At 42.6% G+C, this 15313-nt stretch overlaps 1 protein-coding gene and 1 long non-coding RNA gene across 3 annotated transcripts in view; one reads left to right on the forward strand and one right to left on the reverse strand.

Moving 5' to 3' along the window:
* Window positions 1–15313, forward strand: part of MRTFB (myocardin related transcription factor B) — a 190217-nt gene that overhangs the window by 167219 nt on the left and 7685 nt on the right. For both annotated transcript variants that reach the window (XM_021698346.1, XM_044915621.1), the window contains 2 exons: window positions 1260–1418; window positions 1756–1893. In XM_021698346.1, coding sequence (XP_021554021.1) covers window positions 1260–1418; window positions 1756–1893 — 297 coding nt within the window. The remainder of the gene's footprint in view (window positions 1–1259; window positions 1419–1755; window positions 1894–15313) is intronic.
* Window positions 13084–15313, reverse strand: part of LOC110588060 — a 38707-nt gene continuing 36477 nt past the window's right edge. Inside the window, exon 3 of the long non-coding RNA XR_002480793.1 lies at window positions 13084–13149. This is a non-coding gene — a long non-coding RNA (uncharacterized LOC110588060). The remainder of the gene's footprint in view (window positions 13150–15313) is intronic.

Consider the following 15313-nt stretch of genomic DNA (forward strand, 5'->3'; position numbering starts at 1 on the left):
CAAAATATGTGGTATAAAGTATATTAGATCTTTTTACGAGTAAATCAGCTCTGTGAAATACTGTTGCAAAAGCACACTATGGCCATACATTTGCAAAAGTCCATAAAACCTTTGGCTCCTAATGGGGGCCAAACACACACTCGGCCGTTCCACAGGAGAGAATCCTCACCGCTCACCGAGAGAGCAGAAGTTAGCTTCTCAGAAGGGGGCAGATTTTAAATGGGGCCTCACAAGGATCTGGAGAAATGTTCAAGAAACTGGAAAATTGAGTGTGGCCCCAGCACGTGTGGCCGTTGTGGTCAGCTAAAAAGGGGCCAGGTGGTAGAAGGTTCGTGTGCCAGCCAGACAGGAGGGTTTTACCACGAAGGACAGAGGAGCCAGGAGTGTGGGGGCTCCATCAGGTGTGGGTGTGAAGGCCGGAACTGTTGTGGAGGGCTGACGGGAGGGAGGCTCAGCAGGGAGACTGTGCCAGTTTTCCAGGGATCAATAGCAAGGGCCTGGATTAGGACAGCAGAGAACAGAGGCCTGATTCAGGAGGCATTCCGAAGCTGTGTGAGCTCTGAGGGGAGAAAGCAGAGGAGACTGATGGCTCCATTTACCAAAGTTTTAAAAATAAATCACGGTAGAACCAAGAATTATTTTTCCTCAGAGGCTGGAGGTGGTGGGAGGAAAGGGGAAAGTTTAGTTTGGAATATATTAAATTTGAGATGTCCCAAAGTTATGTTTATAAGGGTTATAAAAAATGTGGCTGTGGCACTTGGGAGCAAGGCTGGAAAAGAGGGGTTGGTTGGGGGGTTATTAGCTTAATCGTGAACATTAAAGCCATGAGAGTAGATGAGATCACCCTGGTGAGGAACAGGAGAAATTCAGCTATCGCTTAAGAGAAAAATTACTCTTGAGCAAATGCTGATTTCCCGGAAGGTGCGGTCCCCGCTGCCATCGAAGACTGGCCACTGAGTAAGGGATGATTGACGCCGGAAGATCAGGGTCAGCAAACTGTGGCCTCCGGGCCTGTCTCTGTGGGTAAAGTTTGACTGGAACCCAGTGCCACCCATTTATTTCCGGGTTGTCGAGGCCACCTCTGGGCTGCAGCCGCACAGGGGATCAGCTACCTTGGAGAGCCGGGGCCTGCAAGCCCTCAACTGAGTACTTGAGGGCTCTTGCCAGCAAACGTTTGCCGCCCCTTGTCCGAAGACATGCTTTTCTTTGGTAGGAAGAGCAAAAGAACACACTGAGTGGAAAACACTGGTTCATTACAGGTCTTCACAACCTCGGCATCGAACACCGTTCTCCCCTACCCGAGAGCACCCGCTCCAGCAGTCCAGCAGCCCTTTGTCAGTAAGACGCCCACCAGCGTTCTGCAGTCCAGAAGTGCCCCACGTGCCTCCCTGCAGAACGGACCTACCACTTCCAGTAAGGTAAGGCTGTGAGCACGGAGCACCAGCAACAGGGGTGCTTCCTGGAAAACCCAGCGCTTCCGCCTTGGAGGGACTGAGTATCAGTACGCATGGGACAAAACAGCCAAAATACCGTGGTGACAGTTGTTAGGGGGCAGCTTCGCTCTTACCACAGTAAAGGTGGCCCTTCCACACGAGGTGGCCCCCTGTCAGCCGCACGGCTCCTAGGTCCTGAGGCTCGCGAGGTGAGGAATGCCATGATGGGGCTGCCCCGTGCTGAGGGCAGAGCCCTGCCTGGCCGGGGCTCGAGGAAACTCGCTGCCCGGAGCTGACATGTGTCTCCCTCTGTTTGCCTCAGCCTGGCTCGCCCCCACCACCCCAGCAGTGTGTCGTCCAGCACTCCCTGTTTGGGAGCCCGGTCCCCAAGACGAAAGACCCTCCCCGCTACGAGGAGGCCATCAAGCAGACGCGCAGCGCCCAGTCCTCCCTTCCAGAGGTAAGTGAGGCCAGTGGCCATGTCCACGGGCTTACATCTGGGGTGTCATCCTCACACGGAATCCCTTGTCAAAGATGTACTTGCCACGAAAGAAACACAAATTTCAGAGTCAGGAGCCTCCTTGGCATTTTACATGCTATTTTTTTTAATTGAAGTAGGGTCGACGTACAATATTATATTCGTTTCAGGCATACAACACAGTGACTGGACATTTACAGACATTATGGAATGCTCACCAGCATAAGTGTAGTTCCCATCTGTCACTGCACAGTTACTCCAAGATCACTGACTGTATCCCCCATGCTGTGCGTTGCATCTGTGATTTATTTTGTACCTGGATGTTTGTACCTCTTCATCCCCCTCACTTATTTCACCCTTCCCCCCACCCCTCCTCCCCTCCGGCAACCACCAGGGTCTTTGTATTTTTGAGTCAGTTTCTGTTCTGTTTGTTCATTTGTTGTTTTTTAGATTCCACATGTAAGTGAAATCATTTGGTATTTGTCTTTCTCTGACTTACCTCACTTAGCATAATTCCCTCTTAGTTCATCCCTTCTGTCACAAATGGGAAAAATATTCTTTTTTATGGCTGAGTAATTTTCCTGTGTGTGAGTGTGTGTAGCACATCTTTATCCCTACATCATCAGCGGACACCTGGGCTGCTACCATATCTTGGCTAGTGTAAGTAATGCTGCAATAAACATAAGGGTGCATATATCTTTTTGAATTAATGTTTTTGCTTTCTTCAAATACACGTGGTAGCTCTATTTTTAATTTTCTGAGGACCCTCCATACTGTTGTCCACAGTGACTGCACCAGTTTGCATTCCTACCAACAGTGCCCCAGGGCTCCCTTTCTCCACATCCTCACCAACACTTGTTATCTCTTGTCTTTTTGATTTGATACAGGCCATGCTGACTGGTGCAAAGTGGTCTCTAGTGGTTTTGATTTGTAGTTCCCTGATGATGAGTGATGTTGAGCATCTTTTCTAGGTCTGTTGGCCATCTGGATGTCTTCTCTGGAAAAATGTGTATTCTGTTTGGGGATGGACTGTTTCATATATATCTGTTAAGTCTGTCTGGTCTGATGTGTCATTCAGAGCCACTGTTTCCTTATTGATTTTCTGCCCGGATGATCTGTTAGTTGATGTAAGTGGGGTGTTAAAGCCCCCTACTATTACTGCATTACTGTCAATGTCTCTCGTTAGTCTGTTAATTATTGCTTTATATGGATAGACAGACAGGTAGATAGAGGCTCCTGTGTTAGATGCATAGATATCTGTAGTTGTTATAGCCTCTTTCTGGATTGATCCCTTTATCATTATGCAGTGCCCTTCTCTGCCTCTTGCTACAGCCTTTGCTTTAAAGTCTGGTTTTTTTGTTTTGTTTTGTTTTATTTTTAAATTCAGTTTAGTTAACATTCATTTTAGTTAACATGTAGCGTATTTCAGTTAAACTCAGTTTAGTTAACATTCAGTTTAGTTAACATATAGCGTATTATTAGTTTCAGTAGAATTTAGTGATTCATCAGTTGCATATAACACCCAGTGCTCATTCCATCAAGTGCCCTCCTAATGTCCATCACTGAGTAACCCTGTGTCTGTCATAAATATTCCTACATCAGCATTTTGGTTTTTTTTTTTTTTGCTTCCATTTATATGGAATATATTTTTCCATCCCTTCACTTTAAGTCTGTACGTGTCTTTAGGTCTGAAGTGAATCTCTTATAGGCAGCATATTAGATAAGTCTTAACTTTTTTCATCCATTTGGGAACCCTATGTCTTTTGATTGGAGCAGTTAGTCTGTTTATATTTAAAGTGATAGGTAATTACTGCCATTTTTAAAAATTGTTTCTGGTTGTTTTTGTATTTCTTTTCATAGTTCTTCTTTTGCTTTCTTTCTTTGTGATTAGATGACTTTCCTTGATGTTATACTTGGATTCCTTTCTCTTTATTTTTTGTATATTATAGGTTTTTGCTTTGTGGTTACCATGAGGTTCATACATAATATCCTATGTCTATAGTACGCTATTTTAAGTTGATAGTTGCTTAAGTCAAACACATTCTAGAAGTACTACATTTTTACTCCCCTTTTTATGTATATGATGTCATATTTTACATCTTTTTTATTTTGTGAATTCCTTAACTAATTATTGTAGATACAACTAATTTTACTACTTTTGTCTTTCAGTCTTCATACTAGTTTTGTAAGTGATTGATTTACCTTAACTATACATTTGCTTTTACCAGTGAAACTTTTTCCTTTCATAATTTTCTTCTAGTTATGGCCTTTTCTGCTTAAAGAAATTCCTTTAACATTTCTTGTAAGGCCACTTTAGTGGTGATGCACTCCTTTGACTTCTATTGGCCTGAGCAACTCTTTATATTTCCCTCAATTCCGAATAATAGCCTTGCTGAGTAGAGTATTCTTGGTTGTAGATTTTTTCCTTTCACCACTTTGAATATAGTATGCCTCTCCCTTCTGGCAAAGTTCCTGCTGAAAACTAAGCCTCAGCTTTCCTGGTACATAACTCGTTGCCTTTCTCTTGCTGCTTTTTAGAGTCTCTATTTTTTGACATTTTGATTATTATATGGGCATCCTTGGGTTCATCTTGTTTGAAGCTATCTGTGCTTCCTGGACCTGGCTGTCTGTTTCCCTCTGCAGGTTAGGCAGGTTAGGGAAGTTTTCAGCTATTATTTCTTCACGTAAGTTTTCGGGGTCTTTCTCTCTCTCTTCTCCTTCAGGGACACTTATGATGCGAATGTCAGTACACTTGTTGTCCCAGAGGTCTCCTAACCTAGCCTCATTTTTTTCTCTTTTTTTTTCTTTTGGCAGTTCTGTTTGGATGATTTCCACTACCCTGACTTTCAGATCACTCATCTGTTCTCCTGCATCCTTTAATCTGCTGTTGATTCTCTCTTGTATATTTTTCAGTTCATTTTATTTTATTCTTCAGCTTTGGTTCTTTTTTATATTTTCTGTTTATTTGTTTAAGTTCTGAGTTCACCCACTCTTCTCTCAGATCCAGTGAGCATCTTTATGACCGTGACTTTGAATTCTTTATCAGGAAGATTGCTTATCCCTGTTTCATGTAGTCCTTTTTCTGAGATTTTGTGTTGTTCTTTCATTTGGAACATATTCCTCTGTCTCCTCATTTTGCCTGACTCTGGGTTTCTTTCTGTGTATTAGGTAGGCCACCTACATCTCCTGGTCTTAAAAGTAGTGGCCTTGTATAGAGGGTGTCCTGTGAGGCCCAGGAATGCAGTCCCCCCTGCTCACCAGAACCAGGCCCTCCAGGGGTGTCCTCTGTGTGGACTGTGTGCACTCCGCTTCTGTTCTGGGCCAAGACGTCTGTGGGTGTGCTGGTGGGCAGGGCAAGCAGCGCTAGCAAGATAAGGATAGACGGACAGTGTCAGAGCTGGTTCCCACCAGTATTTACACTCATACAAAGATTTCCCGCAGATGCCTGCTCTCCCAGCACATGCCCTAAAAAGTAAGTCTCCTACACATATAACCCGGACACTTTCCAAACTGCCGCTTCTGTGCTGGGTCTCAGAGCAAGTGGTAAAATGCACTGGCCCTTTAAGAGCAGAATCTCCGCTCCCTAGAGCCTTCCGGCTCCGGCCCCACTGATTTTCAAAGCCAGAGGTTTTGGGGGCTCATCTGCCCATTGCAGATCCCCAGGGTGGGGGGGTGCCCACTGTGGGGCTTGATCCCCCTTGCTCCTCGTGGAGGACTTCCACGCTCGTGGGTGATATTGATCACCGTGCCAGGGGTGGTTCCTGACCACATCCCTGCCCCTCCTTCCCTTCTCTGTGTGGCCTTCTTTATATCTTTAGCTGTGGGAGAGAGATGTTCTGTTAGTCTTCAGGTCATTTTCAGAGTGAGTCTCACTATATTTAGTTACATACTTGATGTGTCCATGGGAAGTGAGCTCAGGATCCTCCCACTCTGCCATTTCCCATGCTTCTCCTGTAAATGCTACTTTAAACCCAAATACCAGGCACTGTGAAGACTCCCAGACAGTTCTGGCAGCTGGCAGCTGTAACCTGCACTTCCTACTTACTCAGACTCGAGGTTTTTCTTTTAACTTCTCCTTGGGGAATGGGTCACGTTAAGGATAGATGTGATGATGGCCAGGGCATGTATTTTATACAGGTCTCTCTATTCTTTTTATTCAAGTATAATTAACATACAGTGTTAGATTAGTTTCAGGTGTACAATATAGTGATTCAATAATTCTGTACATTTCTCAGTGCTCATCCCCTTTATTTCACCCATCCCCGGACCGACCTCCCCTCTGGCAACCACCAGTTCTCTGTATTTAAGAGTCTGGTATTTTGATCGTCTCTTTTTTGTTCGTTTTGTTTCTTAAATTCCACGTATGAGTGAAATCGTTTGGTATTTGTCTTTCTCTGACTGACTTACTTCACTTAGCATTATACTCTGTATGTCTATCCATGTTGTTGCAAATGGCAAGAGCTTATTCGTCTTTAAGGCTGAGTAGTATTCCATTGTGTATATATGTACCACAACTTCTTTATCCATTCATCTATGGATGGACACTTGGGTTGCTTCCATCGTCTGGCTATTGTAAATAACACTGCAGTAAACATAGGGGTGCATATCTCTTTTCAAATTAGTGTTTTTGTTTTCTTTGCATAAATACCCAGTACTGAGATTTCTGGATCATAAGGTAATTCTATTTTTAATTTTTTGAGGAACCCCCATACTGATTTCTGCAGTGGCTGCACACTTTGCATTCTCACCCACAGTGCACCAGGGTTTGTTTTTCTCCACATCCTCATCAACACTTGTTATTTCTTGTGTTTTTGATTTTAGCTATTCTGACAGGTGTGAGTGATAGCTCCTTGTGGTTTTGATTTGCATTTCCCAGATGACAAGTGATGTTGAACATCTTTTCATGTGTCTATTGACCATCTATGTGTAGTCTTTGGAGAAATTGGGTTTTTTTTGATATTGAGTTGTGTAACTTTTTTTTTTTTTTAAAGATTTTATTTATTTATTTGACAGAGAGAGACACAGCGAGAGAGGGAACACAAGCAGGGGGAGTGGGAGAGGGAGAAGCAGGCTCCCTGCAGAGCGGGAGCCCGATGCGGGACTCAATCCCAGGACCCTGGGATCATGACCTGAGCCGAAGGTAGTCGCTTAACCAACTGAGCCACCCAGGCGCCCGAGTTGTGTAACTTCTTTATATATTCTGCAAATATGTACATATATCAGATATATCATTTGCAAATATCTTCTCCCATTCAGTAGGTTGCCTCTTTGCTTTGTTGATGGTTTCCTTTGCTCTGCAGAAGCTTTTTATCTTGGGTGTAGCCCCAAGAGTTTAATTTTGCTTTTGTTTCCCTTGCCAGAGGAGACATATATTCAAAAATGTTTCTATGACTGATATTCAAGAAATTATTGCCTATGTTTTCTTCTAGGACTTTCGTGGTTTCAGGTCTCACATTTAGGTCCTTAATCATTTTGAGTTTATTTTTGTGCATGGTGTAAAAAAGGCCTCCAGTTTCTCCAACACTGTTTAAGTGACTGTGTTTACTCTATTGTATATTCTTGCTTCCTTTGTCATAGATTAATTGGCCATAGAAGAATGGGTTTATTTCTGGACTCGATTTTGTTTCATTGATCTGTGTGTCTCTATTTCTGTGTAATACTGTTATGATTACGACAGATTTTTTATCTTGAAAACTAGGATTGTGATGCCTCCAACTTCATTCTTCTTTCTCAAGATTGCTTTGGCTCTTCGGGTTCTTTGGTGGTTCCATGCAAATTTTAGGATTGTTTGCTCTGGTTCTATGGAAATTTGGCATTTTGATAGAGATTGCACTAAATCTGTAGATCGCTTTGTGTAGTGTGAACATTTTCACAATACTGGTTCTTGCAGTCCATAAACATGGAATATCTTTCCACTTGTTTATGTCATCTTCAATTTCTTTCACCAGTGTTTCATAGTTTTCAGACTGTAGGTCTTTCACCTCCTTGGTTAAGTTTATCCCTAGGTATTTAACTCTTTTTGGCACAGTTGTAAAAACGGGATTATTTTCTTAATGTCTCTTCTTGCTACTTCATTATTAATGTATAGAAATGCAACAGATTTCTATATATTAACTTTGTATCCTGTGACTTGACTGAATTCGTTATCAGTTCTAGTAGTTTTTTGGTGGAGTCCTTACTGTTGTTTACATATAGTATCATGTCGTCTGCAAATAGGAGTTGTACTTCTTCTTTTCCAGTTTGGATGCCTTTTCTTTCTTTTTGTTGTCTGATTACTGTGTCTAGGACTTACAGTGCTATGTTGAATAAAAGTGGTGAGAGTGGACATCCTTGACTTGTTCCTGATCTTAGAGGAAAAGCTGTTTCTCACCATTGAATATGGTGTTTTTCATATATGGTCTTTATGATGTTGACCTATGTTCCCTCTAAACCTTTGTTGAGTTTTTATCATAAATGGCTGTTGTACCTTATCAAATTTTTCTGCATCAATTGAGATGATCATATGGTTCTTATCCTTTCTCTTATTGATGTGATGTATCACATTGATTGATTTGCAAGTATTGAATCACCCTTTCATCCCAGGAATAAAAACCACTTGTTCCTGGTGAATGATCTTTTTCATTATTGTTGAATTAGGTTTGCTAATATTTTGTTGAGGATTCTTGCATCTATGTTCATCAGAGACACTGGCCTATAGTCTTCTTTTTCTTGTAGTGTCTTTATTTGGTTTTGGTATCAGGGTAATGCTGGACTTGTAGAATAAATTTAGAAGCTTTCCTTCCTCTTGTATTTTGGATTAGTTTGAAAAGAATAGGTATTAACTCATCTTTAAATGTTTGGTAGAATTCACCTGTGAAGCCATCTGGTCCTGGACTTTTGTTTGTTGGGAGTTTTTTTATTACTTGATTTGATTTCTTTGCTAGTAATCAGTCTGTTCAAATTTTCTATTTCTTCCTCATTCACTTTGGGAAAGTGATACGTTTCTAGGAATTCATCCATTTCTTCTAGGTTGTCCAATTTGTTAGCATGTAATTTTTCATAGTATTCTCTTGCAATCTTTTGTATTTCTGTGGTGTTACTTCTCCTCCATTTCTGACTTTATTTTTTTGACTCCTTTTTTGATGGGTTTAGCTAAAGGTTTATCAATTTTGTTGGTGTTTTCATAGAAACAGCTCCTGGTTTCACTGATCTATTCCATTGTGGTTATTTTTAGTTTATTTCTGCTCTAATCTTTATTATTTCCTTCTTTCTACTGGCTTTGGGCTTTGTTTGTTCTTTTTCTCTTTCAGGTGTAAGACTGTTGTTTGAGACTTTTCCTGCCTCTTGAGGTAGGCCTGTATTGCTATAATCTTCCCCTGTTGATTTGTTGGTTGACCCATTTATTGTTTAGTAGCATGTTATTTAGCCTCCACACATAGGTGTTCTTTCCAGATTTTTTCTTGTGATTAATTTTTAGTTTCATACCGTTGTGGTTGAAAAAGATGCATGATAGGATTTCAGTCTCTTTTAATTTATCGAGACTTGTTTTGTCTAACATGTGATCTGTTCTGGAGAATGTTCCACTTGTACTTGAAAAGAATGTGTATTCTGCTGTTTTTGAATGAAATGGTTTGAATATACTTTAGGTTCATCTGGGTATCATTCAAAGCCACTATTTCCTTGTTTTTTGTCTGGATGATCTATCCATTGATGTAAGTGGGGTGTTAAAGTCCCCTACTATTATGTACTACTGTCAATTTCTTCCTTTGTGTCTGTTAATAGTTGCTTTATGTGTTTAGGTGCTCCCATGTTGGGTGCGTAACTATGTACAACTGCTACATCCTCTTATTCGATTGTTCCCTTTATCATTATGTAGTGTCCTTTGTCTTAAAGTCTGTGTTGTCTGACAGAGTAAGTATTGCTATGGCAGCTTTCTATTCACTTCCATTGGCATGATAAATGTTTTTTCATCCCTTCAGTTGCATTCTGCATGTGTCTTTAGGTTTGAAGTGAGTCTCCAGTAGGCAGCATATAGATGGATGTTGCTTTTTTTAATCCATTCAGTCACCCTGTGTCTTTTGATTGGAACATTTAGTCCATTTACATTCAAACTAATTATTGATGGGTATGTACTTATTGCCATTTTGTTACTTGTTTTTGTTCCTTTCCTGTCTTGCCCTCTTTCCTTGTGGTTTGATGTCTTTCTTGAGTGATATCCTTGGATTCCTTTCTCTTTCTTTTTTGCATATCTATTACTGGTTTTTGATTTGTGATTACCATTAGGTTGACAGATAACATCCTATGCATATAGCAAATATATATTAAGTTGATGGTCGTTTAAGTTTGCCCCCATTCTTAAAACACTAAATTTTTACTCCTCCCCCTGCACATTTTATGTATATGTTGTCATACTTTACATCCTTTTATTTTGTGAATCCCTTGACTGATTTTATAGGTATAATTGATTTTACTGCTTTTGTGCTTTAACCTTCATACTGGGTTTTATATGATTAATCTACTACTTTTATTATGTTTATATTTACCTGTGAAATTTTTTCCTTTCCCAATTTTCTTCCTCCTAATGAGGGCCCTTTCTTTCCAAAGAATTCCCTTTAATGTTTCTTGTAAATCTGATTTAGTGGTGATGAAGTCCTTTACGTTTTGTTTGGGAAACTCTTTTTCTCTCCTTCAATTCTGAATGATATCCTAGCTGGGTAGAGTATTCATGGAGGTTTTTTCCATTTAGCCCTCTGAATATATCCTACCACTCCCTTCTGGCCTGCAAGGTTTATGCTGAAAAATGAGCTGATAGCCATATGGAGTTTCCTTTGCATATGGCAGTTTTCTCTTGGTGCTTTCAAAACTATCACTGCCTTTTGCCATTTTAATTATTGTGTCTTAGTGTGGACCTTCTTGGGTTCATCTTCTTTGGGGCTCACTGTGCCTCCTAGATCTGTATGTTTTCTTCCCCAGATTAAGGAAGTTTTTAGCTATTACTTCTTTAGCTAAATTTTATGCTCCCTTTTCTCTCTCCTCTCCTTCTGGGATCCTGATAATGTGAATATTGTTACACTTAATGGTGTTGCTGAGTTCCCTTAACCTGTTCTCATTTCCTTTTCTTATTTCATTGTTGTTCAGCGTGGTTGCTTTCCATTACTCTGTCTTCCAGCTGACTTATCCTTCTGCTTCCTCTCATCTATGATTGATTCCCTCTTGTAGATTTTTAATTTCATTTATTGAGTTCTTCATCTCTGGTTCTTTTTTATATTTGGGGATACATTCCTCTGTCTCATTTTGTCTAAATCTGTCTGTTTCTATGTACTAGGAAAGTCAGCTACATCTCCTGCTCTTGAAAGCAGTGACCTCATGAAGAAGAGGTCCTGTAGTGCCCTGTAGTACCATGTGTTCTGCTCACCAGAAGCAGCTGCTTCAGGGGTGTCTGATGTGTGTTGCATGCACCCTACTGTTCTGGCTGAGCCGTGTCTGCCTTCAGTCCAGTTGGCTACTTTGCCTGTTGTGGCAGGGTTTGCTCTCGGTGCTGGTTAAGGGGCCAGACTGGGGCTGCCTTGGTCTTGTAGTTGGATGAGACCAGATCCCTGCCTTCAGCCCGTTTGCCAGGGCTATGGTTGGACCAACCTGCAGGGCACTGTCCCTGCCTTGTCTCCGAGATCAGATGTCTGCTCCAAGCCCGCTGCCGGGGCTCCAGTAGAATTAATCTTCCCCTCTGCCCGGGGCAGGAGTCACTTTGGAGTGGAGCCGGTCCCCGCCAAGGCTGCTTAAAGTAGGGCAGGTTGGAGAACGCACAGCAGGGTGTGGTATTAGCAAGGTAGGTGGAGGGTGTTGGCACTGGTTCCTGCAAATGTCGGGAGTCTAGGCTCAGGCAGAGGAGGAATGGTGTCCCCCCGGTGTCCCCCAGCTCTTTTACTCTTGCCAAAGTCTCGCGAAGGTCACTGCCTCTCCAACACATGATTAGTGACTAAGTCTTCCCTTATAGCCCAGGTGCTTTCCAAACTGCTGCTTCGATGCTATATCTCAGCAGGGCTGTTTGTTTGAAGGGTGGGACTCAGTTTCCTGTTGCCATCCAGCTCTCCCAGAGCTAAGCCCCACTGGGTTCCAAAGCTTCTCAATGCAGGTCCCCCATGGCCAGAGTGCCTGATGGAGGGTCCTCTCCCTTCTCTGCGCTTGTGGTATCCCCCTCATTTGTGGCTAGTCTCACCATCCCTACTGCATCTCTGCCTCTCCTGCTCTTTTCCATGTATCCCCCTCTCTATCATTAACTGTGGAAAGTGTGTTGTGCCAGTCTTCAGGTCATTTTCATAGTTGTACTGATGTGGCTGTTATCTAGGTGTGTCCGTGGGACCAGGTGAGCTTAGGAGCCTCCTACTCCACCATCTTTTCTAAAGCCACCATTTGTCAGGGTGGCATGAAACTGACCTTGCACCTGGCTGGCCATCAAGACAGCTCGGCACCTACACCTACCTTGTCCTGCTTCATCCCACTCTCATCCACAGCACTGCCAGCTCACGCAAGCAGCTTTGCCAGTATGTTGAGCAAATGCACTCTGAAGGACACAGGCCTGCGGTCCTCCTGACTTCACTATGTACTGATACACAAGGTGCTTATCCGTCCTCTGAGCCGGCCTTGTTGCTCCCTATTCCAAGACATGGGAATAGAGTTCCTGTCTGTAAAGGCATCTGGCCTATGGTGGGTGCCCAACAACAATAACCTTGTCATACCTTTACCCTAAACCTTTCTCCTGGTCTCCCTACCCATCTAAACTTAAACTCAGGTAAGTTTCAAGAAAGAACCCCTGCCACACGGAGGATGCAACAGGTGAGCCTCATCCCACTCTGGGGGTACTAAAAGTAGATGACAAGTTAGAGCAGGTCAGAGCAAGACTGTTCAGTACTCGCAGCAAATAGCAGGGCCATCAGCCTAGCTGTGCTGGTGCCCCCGGCCCCCACGTTCTGTGGGGTGACTCAGTGTGGCCTGCTGGGTCAAGAGCTGTCAACACTTTTTGCAGCAGGCACCAACCAAGCCAGTGCCCTCAACCAGGGGGTCTCATCCTGACCTACCTGGTTGCCTCGATTAGCAGCCGCAGCAAGTGCTCGGGACCAGGCAGCAGCGTCCAGTGGGGTGCAGGGCGGACTGCCTCCCTGAGGACTGAGTAGACGGCTGCCATGCGCTTCGCACCAAAGGAGCAGAACCATGGGAGTTGCAAAAGGTCTCTTCAGTTCCGTCCTCAGCAGGGCCTCTTCTCTGTGAGGGAAAAACCACATTTCAGAAATAGTTATCAACATTTACACAAAGAATGGGGACAAATGGTGCTGGACTAGACCGGCCTCCCCGGTGGCAGTGATGTCTGTTCTCCTCACTGAGGGACAGAGGCGAGTGAAAGGCAAACAGCTTAAGCTGCAGTTTTTTAAGAGAATGAAGTGGTAGCACTCATCCTTCCTAACCTGGTGCTCATGTCTGGATCAATATAGCCTGCTCACTTGATACATGTAACAACAACAAAGAATGATTGCCTCACTTTAACCTAAGACAGCTGATCGGAATCCCTGCCATTCATGTTTATAGACTGAGGGAGCCCAGCTCTACATCAGTGTCTGGTATTCTTTATACACCCTTTAAGCATCAAACTCCGAGCATCTTGAGGTTTTTCAAATACGTTTACTCAGACTTCCAATTCCACTATTGGCAAAGGAAGTCTTCCACAGGTGCAGCCTGGCAGTAACACGAAGGCATTGAAGAGTGAATAGATGCAGTCACAGTCTGGTGAGGAGTCCACACTCAGAGGAAGGGTGATAGATAGCATGAGTTCCCGGGGCGCCTGGGTGGCTCAGTTGGTTAAGCGACTGCCTTCGGCTCAGGTCATGATCCTGGAGTCCCTGGATCGAGTCCCACATCGGGCTCCCTGCTCGGCAGGGAGTCTGCTTCTCCCTCTGACCTTCCCCCCTCTCATGTGCTCTCTCTCTGTCAAATAAATAAATAAAATCTTAAAAAAAAAAAAAGATAGCATGAGTTCCCTCTTTATGCTGCTTTTACTCGGGGGTCAAGCTAAGTGGTAAGGCTACTGGTAGAAAAACCATAGCCTTTACGCCCCAGGAAGTCAGCCTAGTTGAGAGCAACCCAAAAAGGGAAAGAACTAGAGGGGAGATCCCCAAATCCTGTCTGTCCACATCTCCAGCTAACCCCTAAGCCACATAGGCATTGAGTGGTCATAGAAGCTGAGCTACAGATAAAAGATGTGAGCTGTGATTGGAACTTCTGCCCAAAAAAACATTTTGAAGGTCAAGTCCAACCAAGTTAATTGCCTGCTAAAACAAAAGAAACCACTCATCTGAGAAAAATAACAGAATACAGAGGCTTCACAATTTGATGTCCATAATAGCCATTCATAACATGCAGTGTGCAAATAAGGAAGAAAATGCAACCCTATCTCAAGGACAAAAGGCAATCAACCAAGACCAACTCCAGCTAATCCAGATGTTAGAACTTGCAGATAAGGATTTTAAAACAACTATTATAACTATCAATGATGTAAAGGGAAATAGATTCATAATGAATGAAAAATAGCAAATATGGAAATGAGAAATGATTTTTTAATGAAATGAAAATAATAAAACAAAAATCTCTAAAATGAAAAAAAATTATAGATGGTCTTCACAGAACGGAGAGGACAGTGAAAAAGGTAGTAGGTAGGGGCGCCTGGGTGGCTCAGTCGTTAAGCGTCTGCCTTCGGCTCAGGTCATGATCCCAGGTTCCTGGGATCGAGCCCCGCATCGGGCTCCCTGCCCCGCGGGAAGCCTGCTTCTCCCTCTCCCACTCCCCCTGCTTGTGTTCCCTCTCTCACTGTGTCTCTCTCTGTCAAATAAATAAATAAAATCTTTAAAAAAAAAAAAGGTAGTAGGTAAAAGGTAAAAAGTTAGCGAACTTGTAAATCAACAGAATTTATCCACTGTGAATAACAAAAGATTTTTTTTAAGGAGAACAGAACCTCAGAGACATGTTATTTAATATCGAATAGTCTAGGATGGTTATAATAGGACTCAGAAGAGAATGAGACAGGTAAAATATTCTAAGAAATAAATAATGGTCAGATTTTTCACAAATGTGATGAAAGACAAGTTTATAACTTTGAGTTGCTCAATGAACACCAAGCAGGAGAAACAGAAGGCCTAGTCAGTCAAATTATTGAAAGCCAAAAATTAAAGAGCCAATCTTGAAAGCATCAAGAGAAAAGCAACACAATGCACACAGGGTAACAACAATTTGTTTTATGATTGACTTTTCATCAGAAACTACTGAAGTCAGAAAACAGCAGAACAATGTCTTTAAAATTCTTAGTAGGGAGGAAGAGACTGTCACACCAGCATTCTCTATCAAGTAAAAATGTCCTTTAAGAATGAAAGTGAACTAA

This window comes from Neomonachus schauinslandi, chromosome 5 (genome assembly GCF_002201575.2).
Source record: "Neomonachus schauinslandi chromosome 5, ASM220157v2, whole genome shotgun sequence".
Taxonomy (NCBI): Eukaryota; Metazoa; Chordata; class Mammalia; order Carnivora; family Phocidae; genus Neomonachus; species Neomonachus schauinslandi.